Source organism: Amphiprion ocellaris, chromosome 22 (genome assembly GCF_022539595.1).
Source record: "Amphiprion ocellaris isolate individual 3 ecotype Okinawa chromosome 22, ASM2253959v1, whole genome shotgun sequence".
In the NCBI taxonomy this organism is placed as follows: domain Eukaryota; kingdom Metazoa; phylum Chordata; class Actinopteri; family Pomacentridae; genus Amphiprion; species Amphiprion ocellaris.
The window spans coordinates 1,538,531-1,565,083 of record NC_072787.1 but is presented as its reverse complement, the minus strand read 5'-3'; the positions used below and the strand labels follow the sequence as shown (position 1 = coordinate 1,565,083).

General features: G+C 38.6%; 1 protein-coding gene across 1 annotated transcript in view; it reads left to right on the top strand.

Annotated features, from left to right (window-relative positions):
* The window catches only part of si:dkey-225n22.4 (collagen alpha-1(XXI) chain), a 93,624-nt gene extending 69,974 nt beyond the window's left edge, over nt 1-23,650 (top strand). The window contains exons 26-32 of the mRNA XM_023265456.3: nt 5,382-5,426; nt 10,286-10,318; nt 14,017-14,163; nt 14,416-14,470; nt 18,501-18,695; nt 21,025-21,102; nt 21,495-23,650. Of these exons, the coding sequence (XP_023121224.1) occupies nt 5,382-5,426; nt 10,286-10,318; nt 14,017-14,163; nt 14,416-14,470; nt 18,501-18,695; nt 21,025-21,102; nt 21,495-21,682 (741 nt within the window). The 3' untranslated portion in view covers nt 21,683-23,650. The remainder of the gene's footprint in view (nt 1-5,381; nt 5,427-10,285; nt 10,319-14,016; nt 14,164-14,415; nt 14,471-18,500; nt 18,696-21,024; nt 21,103-21,494) is intronic.
* The last annotated feature ends 2,903 nt before the right edge of the window (nt 23,651-26,553 follow it).

The following is a 26,553-nucleotide window of genomic DNA, read 5'->3' as shown; positions in this document are numbered from 1 at the left end:
TCACAGCTTTCAGCCAATCCAAAGTTTGGACACAACCACTCATTAAAGCAGAGATGTCAACCTCGTTAGTTCCACATTCAGCCCAATTAGATCTCAAGTGACCAGTAAAATCACAGCATAATAACCAATAAATAGCTTTGTTTTAGTGCAAAAAAAGATACGTTCTGAAAATGTTCACATTTAAGGAATTATCTTTTTACAAAACATTATGAACAACCTGAAATTTCTTTTTAAAAAATTATTTAATTTCAACAACATTCAGCCTCAGTTTATCATTTCCACATTACAACTTCCAGATCACAGAGTGTCGACAAAGGAACACAACATTTAGTCATCTGGAACTGAACCACAGAGGATTTTACAATATGTTCAAAATGACAAAAGTCAGACTAGAGACAAAAAAACAACAAAAACAAGACAAAATATTTAAAAATGAGACAAAAAAATGACAAGAAATGAGACAAACTACACCAGCGAGACCAAAAACAACGCATAAAGCAAAACACAAAATGATAAAAAAATAAGACAAAAAAACACAAGCGAGACAAAAAAGAAACACAAAAACGTGAAACAAAACAACAAAAATGAGAAACAAAACAACAAAAACATGAGAAAAATGACAAAAGTCATTTTTTTTGTCCTTGGAGCTGCTGTAATGGTGAACTTTCCCCACTGTGGGATCAATAAAGTTTATCTTATCAATGACAAAAATCTGACAAATGGTCTAGAAATTAAGTTTATAGTTTTACTAATTTACAATCTGCAGTTAATGTCTTCTCTGGAATTTTTACACTTTGAGGGCCGGATTGGACCCTCTGGAGGACCGCTTTTGGCCCCACGGGCCGCATGTTGGACACCCCTGCATGACAGGGTTTTCAGTGTTTTAATGTTTTTTACATCATAGAACAAAACTGAAGACATGAGAACTGTAACTTTAAATATCAAAAAAATGGATTCATGCAGTGAAAAAAGAAGTGAAGTCGTCACCTGGAGAGTCTTGAAGGAGTTCCCTGACATGCTGTGTGCTTGTTGGCTGTTTTTCCTTTGTTTTGCAGTCAAACTCATCACACACCATCTGAGTTGTGTTAAGGTCAGTGGTTCTGGAGGCCAGGTCATGTGATGCAGCCCTGGAGCCTGGACAGTTTCAGATCATTGCTCTGCTGGAAAGCAAATGTTGGTCCAGCTGAGCTCAGACCAGATGAAGTGTGTCGCTGCAGGGTGTGTGGTAGCCATGCTGGTTTAGTGGACGCTGAATTCTGAATAAATCACCAACAATGCCACCAGCAAACCCTAAACTCTTAAAGCATAGGCCAGAAGGAGGTGCAAAAGTCTATTTTTTTCTCACGTCAATTGAATTACAACTGATTGAAAGGTTTATATGGAATTTCTGCTCAGTGATGCCAAAGAGATTCTGCCTACCCCAACTTCAGTTCATTGACTGTTGCTGACTCTAATGAACAAATCCTCTGCAGTAGAGAGAACTCTTCCTTTCCTGGAGCTGTTCTCATAAGAACCAATTTAACAGCCCTGAATTCTTATTTTTCCTGCACTGACTAACCTTCATGTGCCAAAAAATGATGGTGTGTTTCTTTTTTACTGAGCAGAGTGGTTCTCTCTGCTCCAGGTGGTAAATAGGGCTATTTACTCTACAGGATGTCGCTAAAGTCTGGACACATAGGAAATCTCATTAACTATAATTTTTTTTTGCCTTCACAGAGTAAATGGTTTTATCGAAACAAGAAAGAGTTGAACTGGTACTTCATAATCATCCAAGGAGGATTCCACTTGGCTTTTCCATAGTGGTGAAGGTGGTTAAAAAGTTTAAATAATCAGTGCCATGGACAAACCCTGTTCTGGATGACAAAATGTATCAGACCAAACTAAAGAGTAGGTCATAGCTAAAATTCATGCTAATACCAAAAACTCACTCCCATACCCCTAACCCTACTAACCATACGAACGATAACTGTACTACCCCTAACCCTACTAACCCCAGCCCTACCACCCCTGACCCTACTACCCCTAACCTTACTAACCCTAACCCTACTAACCCTGACCCTACTACCCCTATCCCTACTAACCCCTACCCTAACCCTACTACCCCTAGGGTTAGGGTTAGGGTCTTCTTTCCACAAAGTCATATTTAGTCTGCGGAGGAAAAAAATATATAGTTAATGAGATTTCCTGTGTGTCCAGACTTTAGGGACCCTGTATAATACTTTTGCACAACACAACCGATGTTCCCTAACACATTAAGAGTCAAATAATTCTGCTTATTAACTTGAAAAAACTCACTTGTTACCTGGATCTCATTCCAGGTGATGACCTCATGAAGCTGATTGACATAGGCCCTGTAGGACGCAAAGCTAAATCTATGATATTTAACACATTTTGAAGAACTGTGAGAACTGTAGAAGTAAAGACAGACCGGTGCATAGGTTGATATTATACTGTATGGAAATGATCATCATCAATATTAATGCTGATGAGAGCTCAACAAAAAGCCCCTGAGAGATCTGTGTCCATGTGCAGAAATCACAACATTTTTTAGTGCAACAATAAATGAATCATAATTGTATTCTGCTCTGGTACCACTTACAGTTAGTGGCCTTTTTGTCAACAACCATCAACCATTAATACAAAATCACACCACAGCTGATTAAATACTGTAGCTTCAGGCTACAAAAAATGCTTTCATTTAATTGTTAATAGTGTTTTTTTAAAGAATATTTTTTAGTTTTTATCTGACAGTCAGTAGCAAAGACTTAGACAGGAAACAAGCTAATTGTCTCTCTTCACCCTGCGGATGAATTTGTAAGTTCTGGTTGGAAGCCTGGTGCTCTTTTTTAAATGTGTCAGAATTACCACCAGAGGAATTAATTCATGTTAGGAGGCACAGCTTGCATGTTGCATATTTGATGAAGTGGGTCCCTGGGTCACAGAGAGGAGAGATGCCGTGTTGTGAGTTTATTTCTAAATGTTGCCACTAGGAGTAAAATAATTCAAACCAGTAACACATCGAGTAGAGTTTCTATTGAAACAGAACCTTAACCAGTGGATTAAATGCATCAGGAAAAATATGAAAAATCCTTTTTTGTGGAAACCTGCATTAGAGTGATTCCAGTAGCCATGTTCTCATCCTGCCTTTTGCCAGAACATAGTTATGTTTCTTGGCACTTTCACCTTCACCAAATACTAGCACCACATCATAACATATGTCATCTCAGTTTACATTGTAAGGTCAAAACCTAATGGCATTATAGAGAGAAACCTGACAATTCCCTCTAGAGCAGCCCTTGGTGACAGAAGGAGACATTCATCAGGAGCAGAACTGGAGAGTCTGCCTGAAAGAGTTGCTCCATGCTGCTGCTGCTGCACTCATTCAGATCTACGCAGATGATTAGGTAGCATTAAAGCAGATTCTAATAATTGTGATTTATTTTTTCCGCACTCTCAATATATACAACATCTGATGTCTTTTACACACACTACCATTCAAAAGTGTTATGGATTTCAAAGGCTCAAGTGCTGGGCAAGAGACACGACAAAACTCAGAATTAATTAAAGATTTTATTTTCACAAAAACAGGATCAGAACACAGAAATACTCAAACGGGAAACTGAAAACTACCACTAAGGGCGAAAAACTAAAACTAGTGTTCAAACTACAAGCAAAACTCTAAGATGAAGAAACAAAAGTCATCACTTGAAGTCAAAACGACAACCAGGAAACAAAACCCACAACTAGGACTCAAGAACTACAACTAGATGTAAAGAACTACAATTCAGGGTCAAGAACTACAACTCAGGGTCAAGAACTACAACTAGGGGTCAAGAACTACAAGTAGAACTACAACTTGGGGTCAAGAACTACAACTAGAACTACAACTAGGGTTCAAGAACTACAACTAGAACTACAACTAGGGGTCAAGAACTACAACTAGGGGTCAAGAACTACAACTAGAACTACAACTCGGGGTCAAGAACTACAACTAGAACTACAACTTGGGGTCAAGAACTACAACCGGAAGTAACACGAAGCCATTTCCGGTTAAGCGATAAATAACAAAAAGTTTGGGGTCATTTAGAAATTTTCTTGTTTTTGAAAGAAAAGCAGTTTTTTTTCCAATGCAGATAACATTAAATGAATGATAAATCCAGTGTAGACATTGTTAATGTGGTAAATGACTATTCTAGCTGGAAACAGCTAGAATTTTATGGAAATTTTAATGGAATATCTCCATAGGGGTACAGAGGAACATTTCCAGCAACCATCACTCCTGTGTTCTAATGCTACATTGTGTTAGCTAATGGTGTTGAAAGGCTCATTGATGATTAGAAAACCCTTGTGCAGTTATGTTAGCACATGGAGAAAAGTGGGAGTTTTCATGGAAAACATGAAATTGGAAGATGACCACAAACTTTTGAACAAAGCAGTAATAAACTCTGTGTGCAGACTGGCTGGTAGACAGCAATACTCTGCTTGTTGAAACAATACTTTGGTTGTTCTTTTCAGAGCTGAAGCAATTAATTAATTAGTTAATGAACAGAAACTTAATCAGCGACTGATTAATCATTGAAGCCATCTTTTTCTGGCAGTAGCACCAAATGTTCTCAAGTTACAGCTTCCCAACTGTAAGAGTTTTCCTCACTCTACTTTTAGTGAGGATTTTTCTGACCAGCCTGTTCTGCGAGCAGAGCAGGAAATATTTGTCTCTACAGCAATTAAAGACGTGTGCAACAACTATTCCAGTGATTCAGCATTGCTGTGCTGATTTTAATGCTTTATGTTGCACCGATTTCCATCATAGTGGTGATCAGGGTACGTGGGCAGTTTAAGCAGCTTCATTACGTCCAACGCCTCGGCAATGCAGCAGCTTCTAGTCAGCATCAGGCTCAAATGGAACAACGATTTGATTCTCTCTTGACGTGCACTAATGGAAGACAGCGTGGTGACTCAGAGAGGAAGCAGGGCGGTGTGTTACAGTTCTGTGGGATGTAGTTGGAAAGCCACACACAAGATAAAAAGTCAGGTTTGTTAAAGGTCACTGCGAGCCAATTCCTATCCGCTCTCTCCCCGGGTTTCTCTTATTGGCTGCTAGTGGTAATCATGACCTTTTCTCCATTCGTACACACACACACACACACACACACACACACACACACACACACACACACACACACACACACACACACACACACACACACACACACACACACACACACACAGAGTGAAGACATGGACCAGCATACACTACTACACACACTGTCATTACACACATTCAATCTATCTTTTGCAAACACACACTATGAAGCCATGCCTGCATGTGTGTACACAAACTCACACAAAGCTCCAGTCAATCATGATGTGTGTGTTTGCAGGGGGAGCGAGGCACCGATGGAGATCCGGGGACTCCTGGTCTACCTGTAAGTGTAGAATCTTTCTGCTTCCACTGGGTGGCAGCGATGCTCGTGTTTCCAGGGCTTCGGCTGGACTTTAAATGTGTGTGTTTGTGTGTGTGTGAACCCAATGTCCCCACAAGGGCACGGGGATGAAAAACAGCCCTCGCTTGCAAGAAGCTAATTTAGGACGTATGTGTCTGGTTAAGATGCCAGTTATGTAAGGCTGGGTTCGAATTATCAGCAGGATATTAATAAGAATTCAGGTCTTAAAATCAAATTTGAGCGCTGATAATTTATTACCACCAGTACCATGATCTAATTTACACATACTGCTCTGTTTCTATTGCTTTTGTAGTCGCTCTGCATTTAATAACGTAAATCTCCTGATAAAAGTCACCATAAAACTTTATCACAAAATAAATATGATCATAATAAACTCCACTAACATAACACCTCTCTCAAAGTGGCTTTACGAGGTGTTTTACAAGATTAAAATCCGAGAGCATATAAAAAACATAAAAATGCAATAAAAGAAAACAGTACAATCAAACAGCAGTGCAGAAAAAGCATGGACCTTCTAAACAGTAACATAAAATATAGTCCAAAAGTAAATTTCTAGCACGGGCTCAGAGAGAGGTAATTGGTTTAGCTGAGCTAATCTGGTTAGGGGAGTTGTTCCAGACTCTCAGGGCCTCATGACAAAACCACCACCGGCTCTGGTATTCAGGCTCAGGCATCTCATGGAGGATCAGAGGGCCAAGGTTCACAGTCAAGTGGATGCAGTGCAGACACTCAGCAGGCTGAATAATGGACACTCTGCTAGAAATCAGTGGTCAGTTTACAGGATTACTGTTTCTACTCTGACAGGGTGAAGGAGGTGAGAGACAAGCAGCAGATCTGACAGAGCAGTCAGCATTTCAGTCAAATCAGTTACAGAGCCCAACGGCCTTCTCTGTTTAGTCTATTATAGCTTTTTGGATCAGTGGTTAGCACTGTTGCCTTGCAGCTAGAAGATCCCCGGTTCACGTCCCGGCCTTCCTGGGATCTTTCTGCATGGAGTTTCCATGTTCTCCTGTGCATGGTGGGTGTTCTCCAGGTTCTCCGGCTTCCTCCCACAGTCCAAGAACATGCTGAGGTTAACTGGTGATTCTAAATTGTCTGTAGGTGTGAATGTGAGTGTGATTGTTTGTCTCTATGTGTAGCCCTGTGATAGACTGAGGATGAGGATCAAATGATGTGTAGATGATGGATGGATGGATGGATGGGCTTGCACAGATCCAACATTACCTCACTTTTATTAGGCTAGCTGACCAATCAGAAGAGACTCTGCTTTTTGGGAGGGGGCCTTAAAGAGACAGGAGCTCAAGCGGAACATTTCCAACAGAGGAGATGCTGTATTTACAGTGTGAGAAACAGCAAAGCCTGTAAACCTGTTCTAGCAGACCTGAAGATAACATTCTGAACCTTAAATGAGCATAATGTGGGCTCTTAAGCATACTACAGATGCAAACTTTGTGACTTTCATGCTGATTCAAGGCGTACAAAGTGCTCCGACTGCAGCTCACTGAACATTTTATGGGATAAATGAACTGAACGCTTGCTTTCAGAAACAAGGCCAACCCAGAATAACTTCTCCCACTTTGCACCTCCAGTCTCTGGTGGCTGCATGAGGTACTCGGGATTAGAAGAAATTCGTTTCCAGGTGCAGTTGTAAAACAATCCAGTGTCCAACTGAAAGAGGAGTGGAGGTAGAACATTAATGCTGAACACATGGAATTCCAATAATCTTGGGAAATACTTTCAGACTGTTGGCAATGAGGAGTGATTGATTGTGGCAACAAGGTGAAATGAGATGAGAGAAGCAGGACTGCAGTTGATCCAGTTTATCCACGTTGACATCATCATCATCATCAATGATTGGTAATAAACAAACATATTGATAGAAATGACAATGGGGGATCTGTAGCTTCCACGTTCTGAGCCAAGCTTTCTAATTGATACTTTTTATTCGGAACAATCCCAAATGAGTAGCTTTTAAGAATCGATCAGTAGGTATTGATCACTGAGGCATCGATCTTCACATCTCTGGACGGATTAGACAATGAGCCAGAGGTGTGTGTGTGTGTGTTTGTGTGTGTGTGTACAGCAGTGACTATGTTGCATCATGAGTTGTGTGCTTCTGTGTGGCACTGGAGACAGATGGAATGCTTGTGTTTCTCAGTATGCAGCTTAATGTTCACACTCAGTGAGAGCCGCCCAGCCTCCATGCGACGTGCGCTCAGGCCTAAATGCATCAGCAGTGAATCACAAGTGTGTCACCGCTGAAATGAATGTGACAGATTTTTGTCTTTAGACAGACTTCCTAATTCCTTTTGGGTAAAATAAATATGGCTGTGCGCTGCAGTTTAGGAGAGGAAGGAGGAGGGTTTGTTCCACTTAGAGTGTTCTCTGACAGCCACTTGTCTTCTTCCAGGAAGTAATGAGGCGTTCACATGTAGCTCAGAGAAGAGGCTCTTGTGCACAATGATTTGTGCCAAACTCAGAAACACAGATCCTGACATGCTCTTCCAGCCTGCTGTGACAAAAAGGCGCCTGCTTCTTACTTTAAACAATAGGAAAATATGAACATCATGTTTGGAAATCAGTGTTGACGCTGCATGCCTTCAGACGCAGCAGCTTTTAGAAAGCTCTCAGTGTGTGATCAGTGAACGTTAAGTTAGAAGAACACACTGTCAAAAAAAGAAATGTCTAAGAAAGCTCAGAATTTTAACTACAATTTTGAGTTACTTGAAATCAATCGCTTAAGTTCAGGCTTTTCCAGGCTCTGTCAACGTTCTCCAGGTAGAGCAGCTTTTTTTCTACATTTGTGTCAAACGTCATCCCTTTGACAGCTGTTACTGCTCTGATGGAGTCACTGTAACTCCAGAATCATTGCTCTTCTAGGACCCTCTGACTTCCACACTGACTTGAAAAGTGTGTGTTAAGCCAAGCTGTCTTCATCATGATTGTTTTAACATGAATTAGAGAGAAAACCACGGGATCCAACTGAAATACAGATTAGAAACAGTATAAACAGATAAATTATGGTACCAATTGAGTCATTTTTGCCATATGATCCATCCATCCATCCATCCATCCATCTTCCATCCATCCATTATCTACCGTTTAATCCTCATCAGGGTCATGGGGGGCTGGAGTCTATCCCAGCTGACTGAGGGTGAAGGCAGGGGACACCTGGACAGGTAACAGTCTATCACAGGGCTACACATAGAGACAAACAGTCACACTCACATTCACACCTACAGACAATTTAGAATCACCAATTAACCTCAGAATGTTTTTGGACTGTGGGAGGAAGCTGGAGAACCTGGAGAAAACCCACGCATGGACAGGAAGAACATGGAAACTCCATGAAAAATCCCAGGTCCAGGCTGGGACGTGAACCAGCATCAGCAAGGCAACAGTGCTAACCACTGATCCACTGTGCAGCCCCTTTTTGCCATATGAGATAAATGAAAAGATTTCTGCAACGAACGTAGGGAAGTATGCAGAAACGCTATCAACGCTCATTGTAACTGAAATAAGAGACAAGCTTGGTTTGTTGATCTGTTTTTTACTTTTTACTGGTAATTTAATGCTGATAATTTGAATTTGAATCAATCAGAATCTGAAAGCCCTTATTGCCAAATGAGTACACACAAGTAATTTGACTTGGTGTATAGAGAGCAGTACCCAGCAACAACAACAGACAGTAAAAGAATACATAAACAAATCTAAATCTGACAATTCTAAATAAGAAAAGTAAAAGTAAGTGTAAAAAAGAAACTATTTAAATTACATTATTGCACATGAGGTTGAATACTGTATATGAATTGTTATTTATCTGTAAAAATTTGTTGCAATTTTTACATTGTTTTATGCTCAGTCTTACTGGCTATATTCATCAAAATTTATATTACTTTGAAAATCAAAATCTTGCTGGAATACACCTGCTGCTGATTAACAGCTAAACAATGAGAAAAAACGTGTTACTTGGGTTCTTGACATTTTTGTATCTCTGAATGTAAAATTTCCTCACAGAGTGACTCGAGGAACAGAATACTAGGAAGCCTTTGATTGAGATAATCAGCTTTTCTCTGAGCTCAGTAGAAGGCAACTCAGAGATACTGTTTGGTGAGGAAATCAAAGGAGCACAGGGCTGCTGCTCCTCAGCTCAGGTGACACTCACATGAACTTCTCTGAACACCAACGCTGTTATTCTTCTGGAGTGTTGGAGTTGTAGCGGAAGTCTGGAGGTTTTGTGAGGTTCATTTCACCTTTAATGGCAGATCATGGTTCAGGTCTGGCCTTAATAAATGCCTGCTGATATGATGCATCCTGTGTCACCTCAGACTAAGTGTCCTGGAAGCAGAATTCTCTCTAGAACTGCTTTATTTGTTTCCTTATGGCAGGAATCAGTCACCAGTGACAGACAGGAGGAGGTATGGAGCAAAATGAGGAAGGATTTTATAGCAAGTGGAACCCTCCCCGGGCCTCAGATATACTGTATATCCTACTACTTAATTCTACAATAAGCCTTACAGATTTGGTGTTTTTTAAAGGACTAACAGATCCAGAGACGCATTTTTACAAAATCACATTACAAGTGGAAAAAGGGAAAAAAAAATCAGAGAATGCATTCCAATAACCAATCTAAAGTGTTTTGTAAGTCACCAGTTTTGATATAAAAAGTGTTTCTGCATCAGCGATGCAGAGCAGCGAGCATTGCTGACATACTGTCTCAGCCTTTGATATGTAGCAGAACTTTCTAACTGTCTTTCTCTATTTCTCCCTCCTCTTTTTTCCTCCCCACCCTTCCCGCTGTCTTTTCTTTCTTCCGTCAGGGCGACGTGGGACCCAGGGGATGGAAAGGAGAGGTTTGTCGAATTAGACTTTGCGGTATTAGATATAATCCATTCTGTCTTATTCTGCACCACAGTGAGAAGCCCTGTCAAGCCTGCACGGCTGCTATAGAAGACTTACAGAGCCAATACCTTCAGGCCTGGGGAAATCTGGCCCCCCGGGCGAAAATATACATCACAAAAGCACTCTTTTCTAAAGGCGCACACATCTGAAATATCAAACACTTACTGTACTGTCTGCAGAATCCCAATTTATGGAGATGCAGCTTCCCTCAGCTGCTGCCATTTGTAGAAAATCATTTAGTACAAGTCTACACTGTATTAGCATGACTTTTGATCACTATTAAAAAGCAGTGAAGAAGCAGAAAACTTAGCTGTAATTGACTATATGCCAAGTTTTCCATTCAAGCATATAAAGTTTGACATCTTTGTAATTCTTTGAAACCACGTGACAATAGTTTGAAACAGTGGTTTACAAAAAACGTGTTCTCTTCACAAACCAAACACTGTTGCTAGTGTTACACGGCTGAGAGAGATGGGCCAACTCTTCCTTGGTGCAACACATTTATTTTGCAGAACTGCAAAAAGATGCGACATTAACGTGACTACAGGAGCGTGGTGCAGTTACATTACTCAGATCACCGTACTGACTAGACTTCTTCTACGGCGTCAGCTACTGATCCCCAAAACACCAAGTGCCCTCTGCTGGCATAAAAGAGTATTGCATCTTACCTCAAAACACACTGTAACCCTTATAATAGTGGACAATATATAACAAAACAGTAGTTAATCTTGTAATTTTCAACCTTAGATAAAATTAAATGGGGGACAACTATTTTAAAGCATAACTTAAACACATAGCGCCACATTAGCATGAATTTAAATGATTTAATAAGCTAACAGCTCTGAGTCGCTTGACCATGCTGTTTTCTGCTTACTTGTAGTGTTTCAAAATGACTTACTTAAAAAGTCACTGTTAAATAAGCCCTTCATGGATATCCATGATATCATAAGTATAACCATGTAGAACAAGCTAGCATTGGTTGTGTGTTGTGTAGAATGATTGTGATGTTCAACTTAGTTGTTCATATTTTCATGTAGAAAAAGTTCTAAAGTTAACTGATGTCTTTGACAACATTATCAGGGGTAACAATGGATGGACGCTAAACTTCCTCAAACCAAAAGAAAGCAGGACAGAGCTGCTAACATTAGCCTAGCAGGATAAATACAGGGGAGGTATTCCTCTCAACAGAACCCCAAATTAGTAATGTTAATGATCAATCGTCAGTTGCTAATTGCTCTTAATAACAATCCATCCATTATTAACAGGGCTAACCACTGAGCCACTGTGCAGCTCTGTTGATAATTAAATTGACTTAACATATAGTCACTGACACTGATGTTAGAAAATGTATTGTAGTAGTATCTGCTGTAGTACCTGGTCGCACCACCAGGTGGATCATTTTACTGTTTAATAAGATGTAATACAGCTGCTTGTCTGCTGTGTTTGGTAATGAAAGTTTGATCTAAGGAGGCAGTTGCTTGGGTCACCATGACAAAGACTTCTGTAGGAGTTAATGGCTTCCATCCAGAGCTCATTTAGTCAAACTGAGCCACATTACCATGTGTCCCTGGTTAAAAGTACCACTATCAGCATATGGAATAATGTGTGCTGTACTTCAGTCATTAATTGATTATATTGTCAAGAAAAAATTGCATTCCTACACCAAACTAATGGTATTTGGTCATTGGCCTTGGTAGTACCAAAGAGATAGTTTACCACTTTGGCCAGCAGGCTATTATCTGAACACACAACCACACGGTTCAATCCATCTCTGGCAGGTTTTTTCTTTGGTTATTGGTTTTGGAAAGAGAGAAAAAGACATGAATTTCCAAACTCTTTAAGGTTCTTAAACAAGTTAATGTACATCTCATATGTTTCCAAAATGTCTCTTTCAAGTTTTAGCTCAAAAGCCTGCATGGATCATTAATTCTATCATGCATATAATACCTCTGGTTTTAGCCCTGTTCCAAACAGGCTGATTCAGTGTCAGTGGTTATAAATCCAACTGAGCTGCTGCTGCCCACATCCTTTTCAGGAAGAAGACTGCAGGCGCACATATTTCTGCATCTACTCCGTTCAGTGGCCCAATCCCAAACTAAACCCCTCACAGACTGAACTGATGTCACGGCTGGAGTGGCTGCGTGTGTGACGCTGTGCGAGCTGGAAATAGTATAAAATCAGAAATGGGACACAGCTCATCATAGCAATACATTATTTACAAGAAATTCATTGCCGTAGATAAAGTGATTTTTCACATTTCATTTTCAGTTTGATCAGCTGCTCAGTTAAACGCTCTGTTGGTGACACAGTGTCACTTACAGAAAAATTTCTAAGTAGATTTCTTGCTTGTCCTATCCATGCTTACTTTGTTTACTTTTTGTACAATCATACAGAACAACCATATATATATATATATATATTATATATAATATATATATATATATATATATGCACAACCGTTAAAAAGTTTGGGGTCACCAAGACAATTTCATGTTTTCCATGAAAACTCCCATTTTTCACTATATTTTTACTGTATTTTTACTGTATTTTCACGATATTTTACTATATTTTACTGTATTTTTTACTATATACTGTATTATCTACTATATGTTTTACAAAATTTTTACTATGTTGTTACTGTATTTTTACTATATATTTCTGATCATTAGAAAATCCTTGTGCAGTTTTGTTAAAACGGGAGTTTTCATTTTAACGGTTGTGCATATATATATATATATATATATATATATATATATATATATATATATATATATATATATATATATATATATATATATATATATATACATATATATATGCACAACCGTTAAAAAGTTTGGGGTCACCAAGACAATTTCATGTTTTCCATGAAAACTCCCATTTTAACATAACTGCACAAGGATTTTCTAATGATCAGAAATATATAGTAGATAATACAGTATATAGTAAAAAATACAGTAAAATATAGTAAAATATCGTGAAAATACAGTAAAAATACAGTAAAAATATAGTGAAAATCTTGTAAAACATAGCAAAAATACAGGAAAAATATAGTAAAAAATATACTAAAAATACAGTAAAATATACTAAAAAATACTGTAAAATATAGTAAAAATATAGTACAAATACAGTAAAAATATCATAAAAATCTCGTAAAACATAGCAAAAATACAGGAAAAAATAGTAAAAATATAGTGGAAAATACAGTAACAATACAATAAAAGTACAGTAAAATATAGTAAAAAAATTTCAGAAAAATATAGTAAATATACAGTTAAAATATAGTAAAATATTGTAGATATAGTAAAAAATATAGTAAAAAAAATACAAAAAATATAGTAAAAATACGGTAAAAAATATAGTAAAAACAGTAAAAAAATCATAAAACAGTAAAAATACTGTAAAAATATAGTTAAAATACAGAAAAATATAGTAAAATATTGTCAAAATACTGTAAAATATAGTAAAAATACAGTAAAAATATAGTTAAAATACAGTGAAAGTTGGCTGGATTTATTTCATTTAATGTAATCTTCATTTTTAAAAAATGCTGCAAGTTACATGAACTTGTCAATTGCTGCAAACAAGTCTCAACTTCACCTTTGTTTCTTTGTAATGTGATTTTGTGTCATCCTTCCTGCTGCTTCAGAAAGGAGTGACAGGTGATGAGGGCCACAGGGGGCCTGAAGGGAAGAAGGGTGACATGGGTCACATGGGTGTTGTTGGTCCCAGGGGGTTTCCTGGCCACGACGGGTTGCCAGGCCAACCGGGCCAACCAGGATATCCTGGAAAACCTGTAAGTGAACCTCCTGAGCACCTCCTCCTTGAAAAAGAAAGAAAAATGAGAGTGATTTCATGGCTGTGCTGGGGGAGTTGTGTTTGGCAGGAATGGCGTCACAGCTGTCTGTGTGTGTGGGCTACATGAAGATGGAGAATGGAGTGTTGAGAAGATCCTGTAAATCTGTAGGCATACTTAATCACAGGTTGAGCCTGTTTTCCCAGTCCCAGCGTGGATTCAACTGAATCAAAGTGTAATTGTGTGTTCCAGGGCAAGCCTCCCTCAGATGAGCATCTTCTGAAGCTCTGCTCTGATGTTCTGCGTAGTAAGTATGTGTTTGCTTTTGTGTCACTCTGCTGTTAACCAGAGTGTAAAAGCTACAGCCTCAAACTGTTGTCTCACACACACAGTTACACATTTCGCGCAGTACCTTTAAGCCAGTTACAGTGATTACAGCTAAGTGGTATCAATCTGCTGGACTATTTAAGTGATTATGCTGTCTGGAAAAGCGTGGCGTAACGCTAATTTCACAAAACATAATGGATAGTTTTTGTTATTTACCTTTGCTGAATGAAATAATCAACCACCTCCTGTTTTGAGCCTTTATACTAAAACAAGAGTGGCAGAATTGTATTTACTCTCAGTCACAATGTAGCTGCGTTGTTCTTGTTCACTTTAGCGGTTGATGAAAGTGCATCTCATGACTCATAACTTCTTTTCAGCCCAGACTATAGGTAATGTGTAGAGATAATTATTATGTTTCAAACCTATATTTATGATTTGATTTTGACTTATTGTGCCCTGCACTGGCATCCCCTTATAAAGGTCAATAATCAATCCGGTCCTCCAGATGGTCCAATCCGGCCCTCAAAGTGTAAAATTCCAGAGAAGACATTAACTGCAGATTATAAATTAATAAAACTATAAATTTAAAATAATTTCTAGATCATGACATGTTGTTTTGATCATGAAGTAAAATACTATATTGTTCATTGTTCTGTTGTCGTTTTTTGTCTCATTTTTGTAATATTTTGTCAGATTTTTGTCATTTGTCTCATGTTTTTGTTGTTTTGTGTTTCCTTGTTGTGTCATTTCTATATTTTTAGTCTTGTTTTTGTCCATTTTTTTGTCGCTTTGCAACTTTTTGGTCTTATTTTTTCTCTCACTTTTGTCACTTTGTGTCTCGTTTTCTCATTTTGTGTCTCATTCTTGTAATATTTTATCCTGTTTTTGTTGTCTTTTGTCATTTGTCTCTTTCTGTCTCATCTGTTTTTGTCTTATTTTTGTCATTTTGTGTTTTGTTTTATGTGGTTTTGTGTATCATTTTTGTCATTTTGTTTCTTTTTTGTCTTGTTTGTGTCATTTGTCCATTTTTTGTCGCTTTGTAGCTTTTTTGTCTAATTTTTCGTCTCTTTTTGTTTTGTTTCGTGTCTTTTGTCTCATTTTTGTCATTTTCTGTCTTTTTAAAAAATATATCTTGTCTTGTTTTTGTTGTCTTTTGTCGTTTGTGTCATTTGTCCATTTTTTTGTCGCTTTGTAGCTTTTTTGTCAAATTTTTTGTCTCTTTTTGTTTTGTTTCATGTCTTTTGTGTCATTTTTGTCATTTTCTGTCTTTTTTTAAATATCTTGTCTTGTTTTTGTTGTTTTTTGTCTATTTTTTTTTTGTCTGGCTTGTGTCATTTTGATCATAAAGTAAAATCCTCTATGGTTCAGTTCCAGATAGCTGTGACTAAATGTTGTGTGCCTTTGTAGACACTCTGTGATCTGGAAGTTATGATAAGTAAATGAATGAATGAATTTATTTTTCTTAAGAAATTTCAGGTTATTCATAATATTGTAATAAGATAATTCCTTAAATGTGAACATTTTTGCACTAAAACAAAGGAAAATGTTGCAGTTTTAGGTTATTATACTGTGATTTCACTGGTCACCTGAGATCAAATTGGGCTGAATGTGGAACCTGAACTAAAATGAGTTTGACACCCCTGGTCTAACTGTTTCTACTGTTTGTGGCAGACAGCTACGAGGCCTGTTCAGCAAGTTCTCTGCCTCACCAGAAAACATCCCATTAGAAGGGTTGTTCTTGCTTATTTTTCAACATAGTCTCGCTTTAACTTCAATGCACTTGATCCGCTGATGTTCAGTCTTCGGTATCCCTAGACTGGGCATTAAATGACAACCTTTAAAGCCAGCGCACGAGAAATCAGACTGAAAAAGGGTAAAAACTTGACATGAATGAAGCCAATGGCATACAAAATAAAACACATATGACACAGCACAGTCAGTCAGAGTGTAAAGTCAAAGAATCCCTTCACAATTACAGATTAAACAAATTAATTAGACCAGATAATGTGAGCAGCAACTAAATATGATGGCAGGAATGGTTGCTTTAGACCAAGGAAACAGAAGAATCACTGAATTGAATATTTAATGAAAGTATGACCCACAACTGGGAAGCTCACTTGTTTTTGATCTCATTCGGGATCATGCTAATCTATCCTGAACTTGTTAATGAAATAGGGGAAATGCAGGTCCATTAAGGGTTTTATTATCAGAAATGATGGAATTTAATAAGATATCCCCATCAAAGGAACCCTTATGTAGACAGTATATTACAGTAATAAAGCTTGTTTGTATATAAATACAGGCTTTCTTGGTGCATCGGTGGTGAAAGTAGGTCTTAGCAACGTCATGCCAGCTATTTTCTAATACATCTGAAATACTTTAAGGTGAGTTTTACTTTTGCAAGAAGTATCTTAACTTGTGTTTTCTTAGAACTGAGAGTATTTCTAGCTTAAACACCAGCTTCTGATGTAATACATGCATGAAATACTGCTGAGAAAAACATCACTTACTTTTTTTAAAATCGAGAAGTACAGCACAGATCCTATTCTTAGCGAGGAAACAATGCAATATCTATTGCTGCACCACGATTACGGATGTGTTGTCACCTTCACACTGTGACCACAAGGAAGTAGCAATGATTGTAAATCTATAATTGGTTTGTGGATGCTTAGAGAAGGCGTGAGACGGTTGACACAGTGACCGTCTCACGTCTTCTGTTGTTTGGACATTATAAGAATGATTATCACGTAGCTGTGAGTGATAAGCATCAGTGTGAACCTCTCACTTTCCCTGAATGGGCAAATATCAGTTTGGTGAAATAATGTAAAGCCTCTATTGAAGAAAGAAAAGCTGCAAGACATTAATACATGAATAAACTTGCAGGTATTTGCTATCAGTTGAATATGAACTCATTTATTGACAAATGTATGGGTTTGAACTACAAAGTTCCATGATGACGCATGTACAGGATGAACATTTATACCAGGGATGTCAAACTCATTTTAGTTCAAGGGCCACCCACCTTCAGCCCAGTTTGATCTTCAGTGGGCTGGACCAGTTAAATTACAGCATATTAACTCATAAAACTCCAAAATTTTCCTTTGTTTTCATGTAAAAACATATGTTCTTCAAATGTTCACATTTAATGATCAAAATGTTATGAAAAACCTAAAGTTTTTTCAGATCAGCAACATTATGCCTCAGTTTATCTTTTCCACATTACAACTTCCAGATCACAGAGTGTCTACAAAGGAACACAACATTTAGTCATGATCAACAGTCAGACAAGAAAAGACAAAAGACAACAAAAAACAAGACAAAATATGATAAAAATGAGACACAAAAAGACAACAACGAGAACAAAATGGCAAAAACACGAGACAAACAACACGAAGCAAAACAAAAAAGAGACAAAAAATTTGACAAAAAAGTTACAAAGTGCCAAAAAACAAAACAAACAACAAAAACGAGACAAAAATGACACAAATGACACAAACGAGATTTAAAAAAAAAAACACAAAACGATATACAAAACAATAAATAATGTGACACACAAAATGAGAAAAATAAGACAAAAAATACAAGTGAGACAAAAAGGAAACAACATTACAAAAACAAAACTACAAAAACATGAGAAAAATGACAAAACTCAGACAAAAAACAATAAAAACACGACAAGATATTACAAAAATGAGACAAAATGACAAAGGAACAATGAGCAATCTAGTATTTTACTTTATGATCAAAAAAACTTGTCATGATCTAGAAATGATTTTAAATTCATAATTTTACTAATTTACAATCTGCAGTTAATGTCTTCTCTGGAATTTTTACATTTTGAGGGCCGGATTGGACCCTCTGGAGGACGGCTTTTGGCCCGCGGGCCTCATGTTGGACACCCTGATTTAGACAGAAATATACGTGACTTCTCAGTCTGTTATGGAAGCAGTTTTGATGTAATATTTCATATACCAATGGGATACTCAGCATCTTCCGGCTGTGCCCTGCAGACCAACTCCCAGCCCTCCTCCAGACCCTGGCTCCCCCATCCAGATGTGAACCCTGCCAGAGTGTGAAGGGACCCCCAGGTGAGCCTGGGGCACCGGGACCCAAAGGCTCCATGGGAACCCCAGGCTACCCCGGCAGAAGTGGTGCTCCTGGTTACCCAGGACCTCCTGGAATGCAGGGTCCCGCAGGCCTTAAAGGTTTGATATGACACAAAATGTCTTTATGGGAATAATCCACATCTTTAGCACATTCTTATGTTATCTATAGGCAATGCTCACTTTCAGCAGGATGCGTCTGGCCCACAAAATCCTCCAAAGTGGCTCTTTAGCCTGATGAAAACAAGGCAATAAAAAACAACACATCATCATGAGCAAGAGCTAGGACAAAATTTACTGCTGCTTTCATCAGCGATTAAAGTCAAAACAGTGTCAACGACTAACAAATTGGATGTGTTGATGTTCACTGTACCCCATAAAACAAGATCATTAAACAAGTAAACATCAGTGAAAGTCAGCAGAGCAAAAGACAACAAACACTGCAAACCCCTCTCAATGAGCTGTCTGTGATTTATCACCACTTCAGGACGGAGAGTGGCTAATCAGCTATGGAGGATTCCACTCCACTGCTGGGTAGGATGTTCACTAGTTGGGTCAGGAGAGCAGCAGCGTTAGAGGTGTCAGGCTAGCTGGACATACTGAGGGAAGAGAACGGATTATTGTCTGTCCTACATGTAGTTTCATGGATGCACACATCCCAAAACACATGTAAAGGTAATGTCACTGGTGTCAATAATAGCTGGCCGACCGGACGAAACTGGCAGCAAAATGAAACGATCAGCCTAAAGTTTAAACGTTCATGGTTCTCGTCATGTAGAGGGCTACTCAGGCTCTGATATCAGCTCCGTAATGTCTTCTGCTTCCGTTGGAGGCTCTTAGCTCTGAGGAATCCAGATGGCATCCCTTTGACATTTTCAGTGTTATTTAAAGCCTGCTTTGCAAACTGGAAACATGGAGTTTGAAGGATGTGGAAAAGTTCAAGGCATTGGAGGGTCTGACGAAAGATGCCGTCAAGATCCAGGATTCTGGATCATCTGTAAGGACACCAGAGACTAACACTAGGAGCCTCTGCTACATTGATTTTCTCTATTTAATCCATATTACAACTTCATGGCTTTACAAAACTAATCACTGGAATACTTGTTCAGGCTTTCTGTGAGAGATAACTGTTCTCTGTTGCTGCTTCTGGAACCACTGATCAAATGCAGCTGAGACATAAAACCTCTAAGAGCTTAAACCTCATACTTTGTTAGAAGAACAGTCCAGATATCTGTGTGTACTTAGTTTATTATAATTTGTTTTCAGTGTGGTTGGGTTCTTTATGACTCAGAGAACAGACACTGGATAGCATTTAGATTCAGATCTTAAGGAATAGTGCAACACTAACTAACTACTAACTACTTCTTAATGAAAGTTAGCATGTTAGCACACTAAGCTAACATGGTGAAAATTATACCCAGTATAAGCACTGTCAGTGTGTGTTGGCATTTAGCATAAAGCATCACTGTGTTCTGTACAGATCCAGGAATACTGAACTGAAACTTCATCTCATGGTTCATGTTGTGTTGCTGGAAGGACTATGGGATTGTCAAGTTGTGTTTAACAGTATTCAGGTTTGGCCATAACAGATTTTAAATCTGGTAGTTCAAGGTGGAATCTCTTTCAAATGGCAGTGGGTGGTGTCCATTTTATGTCCTGGTGCTATTACCAGGACCTCCAGGGTGGAAAGGAATCACAAAATGACAAAAACCAGAAACTAAATGACAAAAACCAGAAACAAAATGACAAAAACATGAGAAGAGCGACAAAAGTCAGACCCAAAAAACAACAAAAACAAGACAAAATATTATAAAAATGGGACACAAAATGATAAAAGAACAATAAGCAATCTAGCATTTTACTACATGATCAAGACAACTTGTCATGGTCTAGAAATTATTTTATATTTATAGTTTTACTAATTTACAATCTGCAGTTAATGTCTTCTCTGTAATTTTTACACTTTGAGGGCCGGATTGGACCCTCTGGAGGGCCGCTTTTGGCCCGCGGGCCTCATGTTGGACACCCCTGGTCTAGAGGAAGTACATTAGTGGAGTTACAGCTAAGTTTTTTAAGTCTTCTGCTTGAACTCATAGAGGAAAGTTGCTGCAACAGTTGGAAAAGAGGAGATGTTCTTCATAAAAACTGCAATGTGTTTTTGAATCACGTAGCTCCTATACATTCCCTGTTCTGTTGCTATTCCAGCAGTGTAGATATTTTTCTTAGCAGCAACACATCGTTTTGGTGCAGACTGCAGCAAGGCCTCAAGTATAGTATAGAAAATGTTGTGTTGATGTCACAGCTTGTGTACCCAATGACCAATTTGTCAAGCACGGGGCAGCTTTAAATAGAACATCACCTTCTGTTTCATCCCTTCAGTCTGAAACATACTTTATTTCTGCTTTTTAACCCAGAGATGCTATGTCCACAGGTGACGTGGGACCAAGAGGATTCAAAGGCAGCAAAGGGGAGGGTTACCATGGACCTCCTGGACCACCTGGACAGCCAGGTACAATTCATAGAAAGTCCACCTATGAGCCTGTCTTCACTCATTCAGCCATTTGAGGAGCTGTAGCTGTTTCTAATCATGATGTTCTGAACGTTCAGATCTGTGCAGAAGTGCACTTTGAACAAAAATGCATGAAAGCTGTTTGTAGTCTTGCATTTTTAATAAAAATGTAGCTGGACCTAATTTGAACCTAGTTTTCAGTGCTTACATCCCAGCCGACTTGAGGGCAAGTTAGTCTAATACCTCAGCATTCACAGTGAGAATCAATGTAATTTATCTATTTATTTTTTTAAAACTGTGATCTAACCAAATGAATGTTTAGATTTTCTTCCTATAAATGAGGCAGAATGCCAGTGACATCCTTTCTATTTTCTCTTCCTGTATCGCCGTAGGGATTCAAGGGCCCCGTGGCTTCGATGGAATCGGCCATCCAGGCAACCAGGGGATTCCGGGGAAACCGGGACCACCGGGAGATCCCGGTAAACGGGGCAGCCCAGGGCTTCCAGGGGTGTGTGATGTCTCCATGTGTTATCAGACCTACAACCTCAGGGAACATTACAGCAAAGGACCCAACGTCTGAGGACAGGGGAGCATGGCAGAGGCTGCTTTTGACTTGGAGGAGGTGATTTACGGTATCACTGTTGACTCTTTTAAGACAGAGTGTGTGAAGATATCTGCACTGGAGGCAGATGTAACCTCATTAGCTGAGTTAAACTGAAACAAGCAGGGCATTGATTCTTCATCGTGGAATTTCATGACCAAAGACGGTCACCAGACTAACAGTTTAACTCGCTGACTTCCCAGATACTTTAAAGATGCAAAGTTTACACAGATGGTTTTAATAGTGACTTCTAATCCCTCATCAGTCAGAGTAGCACCAACACCATTGTAACTGAGTTGTGTTGTTTTTTATGTGACTAGCAAGAGAACTAGGACTCTTAATAACATTTAAAAAAAAAAAAAACTACCTCCTCTTTTACCTGAGTTATTATGTGTTTAACTTAATGATACTCCAGGCTGTGCTAACAGAACTTAAACCAATGACAAAATGCATATATATAGCTGATAAATAGCTGCATTATAGCAGGGGTGTCAAACTCATCTTAGTTCAGGTTCCACTTTCAGCCCAGTTTGATCTCCAGTGGACCGGACCAGTAAAATCATAGCATAATAACCTATAAATAACCACAACTTCTAATGTTTCCTTTGTTTTAGTACAAAAAAGTACATTCTGAAAATGTTCACGTTTAAGGAATTATCTTTTTACAAAACATCATGAACAACCTGAAATTTATTAAGAAAAATAAGTTCAATTTCATCAACATTCAGCTCAGTTTATCATTTCCACATTACAACTTCCAGATCACAGAGTGTCTACAAAGGAACACAACATTTAGTCACAGCTATCTGGAACTGAACCATAGAGGATTTTACTTGATGATCAAAATGACAGAAGGCAGACAAAATATTGCAAAAATGAGACGCATAATGACAAAAATGAGACAGAAAAACAACTTGTCATGGCCTAGAAATTATTTAAAATTAATATTTTACTAATTTACAATCCGCAGTCAATGTTTTCTCTGTAATTTCTACACTATGAGGGCCGGATTGGACCCTCTGGAGGACCGCTTTTGACCCACGGGCCGCATGTTTGACACCCCTGCATTATAATGAAGCCAGATAAAAGTCAAATGTGGACTAATGTGGCAAAAGCGATCCCAGCTTGAATCTGAGATCACCGACTGACAACACAGCAAAACCCAAGCAAATGCAAACTGTACACGTGAAATGGAAACTGTGCTCGATCGCTGTGGTTTCTTAGCTGAGGTTTATATCAACCAGTGAGGTTATTTCTGCCTTCAGTGCAGCTCGGCCTCAGAGAAATGATTGTATCTGCAAATTATGTGAAAAGTGCTGCACCTGCCTTGAAGATGAACTGGGATACGTTGCGGTGAAGGAACGGGATGCTGCATTTTTACGTGAAAGGTCAGCTAACAGTTAGCTTGGTCCAAGATAGGATCATAAAAATAGTTTAAAAGTTCACATGTAAATGAGCAGAAGGAAAGGTAAATCCATAGCTCCATCCAAAGCGGTGCACTCGTTCACTCTGAGCCTGCTTCTCGTGCACACTACATGCAATCCTCTGTGGTGGAAAAACATATTTATATCACCTATTGTGTGCAGAACAGCAGAGGTTGTGCTAATCCATAACTGTGACGGGCGGGGTTGTATGAATCCCGTCACTGTCAGATTTGTTTTCTTGTTTACCAGTATTGTATAGATGTGTTTTGCTTTGCGTTTCCGTGAGTGTGGATTATTCTCAAACAGTGGCCTTAATTCACCTCAGCTGCAGAGAGAACATTTATAGTGGAGGCAGGCTTAGATTATTGACTTAATTCCACTGTTTTGTATGTGCATCCTGTCATATTTTAGAAACAAGCTCACATCTTATTATGTTGCTTCTGCCATTTGCTGCCAAAGCTCAGTCAAAAGTTTCCTAATGTTTCCCTGCTGTCTTGATAAATCTTCAATATTGCTCATATCATACCTCGCTGCTGCTCTGAGTTTCTTATCCACATTTTGGTACATTTTAACTCTCTACTTATTTCCATTTACTGTCCTTCTCCATGTTTAAGTTACTTTCAGGGAAATTCAATACTTCCTGCACAGCTCAGAGGCCTTAATTCCTCCCATTACTGATCGGCTTTTAATCTGCATCCCCGTTGTGTGTTGGTTGGTGATGTGAAAGTAGATAGTAGACCTGTTAAAACATTACAAATCACCTACTGCATAGAGCTGATTGTTTGAGCAGAGTATATGCTAGACATGGTTACCTTTCTGTACTTTGCCACTAATTAAAATTAGATTTCTACCATAGGATCTTTAAGGAAGGCCATGCTCACCAGAAGTGTTTGTTTGGCAGCAGCATTTTGCAACAAAACCAGTCAAACAGGGCAAAGTGTAGTTTAACTCTGGTAACTATTGACACAGAAATTTGAATAAACCCGTTTAGCAGTGCTGACCTTTGAGGAAACCGAGCTTTGGAGAAACTATGGTGGATCCTACAGCTACCTGTGTTGCAGCATCCACTAATGTTTAACCTATTATGCTCGAAGATAAACAAAACCTAGCAAGCATGATGGCTGTTTTGGTTTTAGTGCATCACTTATCCCTGCAATCAATAGTGCTTTTTGTAACCAAAAGCAACCTCTGTGTCACAAGGACTTGCAAATGAAGTTTGTTGTTTCACTTTGTGGTGTAACTGGGCATGTAGCTGTCATTTCATGCTGTGGTTTAACTGGCTGTCTAGATTGCTCCAAGCTCAAAAATACACTAAATTGTTTGGATTTCTCAAGGATTCTTGTATGTTGCTCATTCAGTTCAGCATGAGCTTTCCCTCCCTACGTTGTAAGTTGTTTCTCATGTTTTTCCTGATTTTTCAATCTCCTCTTTGCCTATTTGTTTACATGTGTTTACTTGCATTGTGTTACACAGCAGGATAAAAAAGTTGACGTGAACTTAGCATTTCCTGCAAACATGCTGATATGCTTCATGTCATATCAGCCATCTGAATTTTCTGAGCATCAGCCGTGTTGTGATATAACGTCAGTGAGAACAGGTCTGTGGAGCCAAACAGCAGCTACATCAGATCCAGGTAGGGGGATTTACTAAGAATAAGCTGCTTCTGGCATCATGTTAGCTGTTTGTTACAAAAAGAACAAAGCATTCAACAACAGAAATAATCAGTAAAAACAATGCTTGTAAGAATGAGGACAGGATATGTTCATTTTTTAAAGAACAAATTCAGAAAATTGCTTTTCCTTTGGCATTTACAGAAAGCATTGATTGTTTGATTGGAAATGACTCCTCTTTCAATTCCCAGGAAGACAGACTCAGAATCCCATGTATGGTTTGGAATCATAAGACAAACATATTACCACAGACTTGTAGCCCGTCCAGATGCCTTGAAGAGTTAGTAGCGGGTTAGCAACTCTCTGTGGCCTCTCAACTCAGGCAGCAAGTTTCCAAAGAAGTGTGTTGCTCAGGAGGTATAAAGAGTTTGGAACCGCAGTGTAAGGAGTCTCAAAAAGTGCAGTGGTTCTGCTGGAAGAATGATGGTTTAAATGTGAGTATCTTGGCAAGAATGTCTTCAGCTTCCACCATATTTAAAATCAAAAATACTAAAGCCTGGAGTAGTGGCTATTCCTGAACATATATAGCCACCACCAAAGTGTCCAACTTGACGCACATCCAAAAGAAAATAATGTCCACAGAAAAAAAATATTTAAAAATAAGACACTATGTCTTGCAACATGTAAACAAAAAAGTTTAGGATGCTGAAGATGAAGTTAGGATGGATGGGCGTTGGATGTGAGTTGCTGTCAAAAGACTGTCTCTTTCTGCTAGACCACACCGTCCTGACAGTCTCTTTCACTTTTATCCCCATCCTTCAGCCACTAGATGGGGGTAGACGTAGTGTTCTCTTGTTGTCATGGTTACAGTGACGCCGTGCCGCTATCTCAAAATGATACAGAAATCTTTAACAAATCTGTGGATCCAGACTATAAGCCACATCACTGATAAAATCTAATCACTTGGTCCTTGTGTCATTTCTGAGCTTCCCTGAAAACTTCATCCAAATCCGTTAGTCTGTTTTTGAATAAAGTTGCGCACAGACAGTCAAACAGACAGACAGACCAACGCCAATCATCGCATAACTCTGCCACATTCCTAATAAATGGAATACAATCATCCTTAGTCTGTGTTGCTTAGCTTCTATCACACTTTCTATATGTTTTGATGAAACCAACAACAGGTCAGTGGTTTTGCTGTTAATTGATCCTTTCACGTTGTTTGAATTTAAAGTCAAATCTTAATTAAAACCAAGAGGTTTCATCATCTGAGGACCATGAGTGTGCCAACAAGATGTCAATGCTATGGTAAACTCGAGCTTATTCTGTGTACATGTATAGTTTGGGGTGAGAGTGGTGATTGTGCACGAATGTGTTCAGTAAACTTCATCTACTCGGTGGGCGGTCAGAGCTTTTCTGTACAAGTTCAAACAATGGAAATGTCAGCAGACAATCCCTTTCCTTAAATTATAACGTCCATAAACAGGTAATTTGCATTCATACATACGATAGGCTTTCAGGAAAATGAATATGTCTGTCCACTGTCCATTCATTCGCTTGAGTTTTCATTGTGTAAAGCTGGTGTTGTTCAAGCTCAAAGACGCACAACTGAAACACATTTTATACTTGATTTTTCAAACATTCATTATGACTTGATTTTACACATGATGTCATTGAGAGTACCTGAGCTTGAGGTTGACATCAGAAAGCCTCTCTATCTAAAACCTTATAAAGTGTAGTTGTGATATGAAATAAACTTTGGCTCTAATGAAAGAATGCTAGTTTTAGATGCTACAATAGGATGCATTATGGGAAA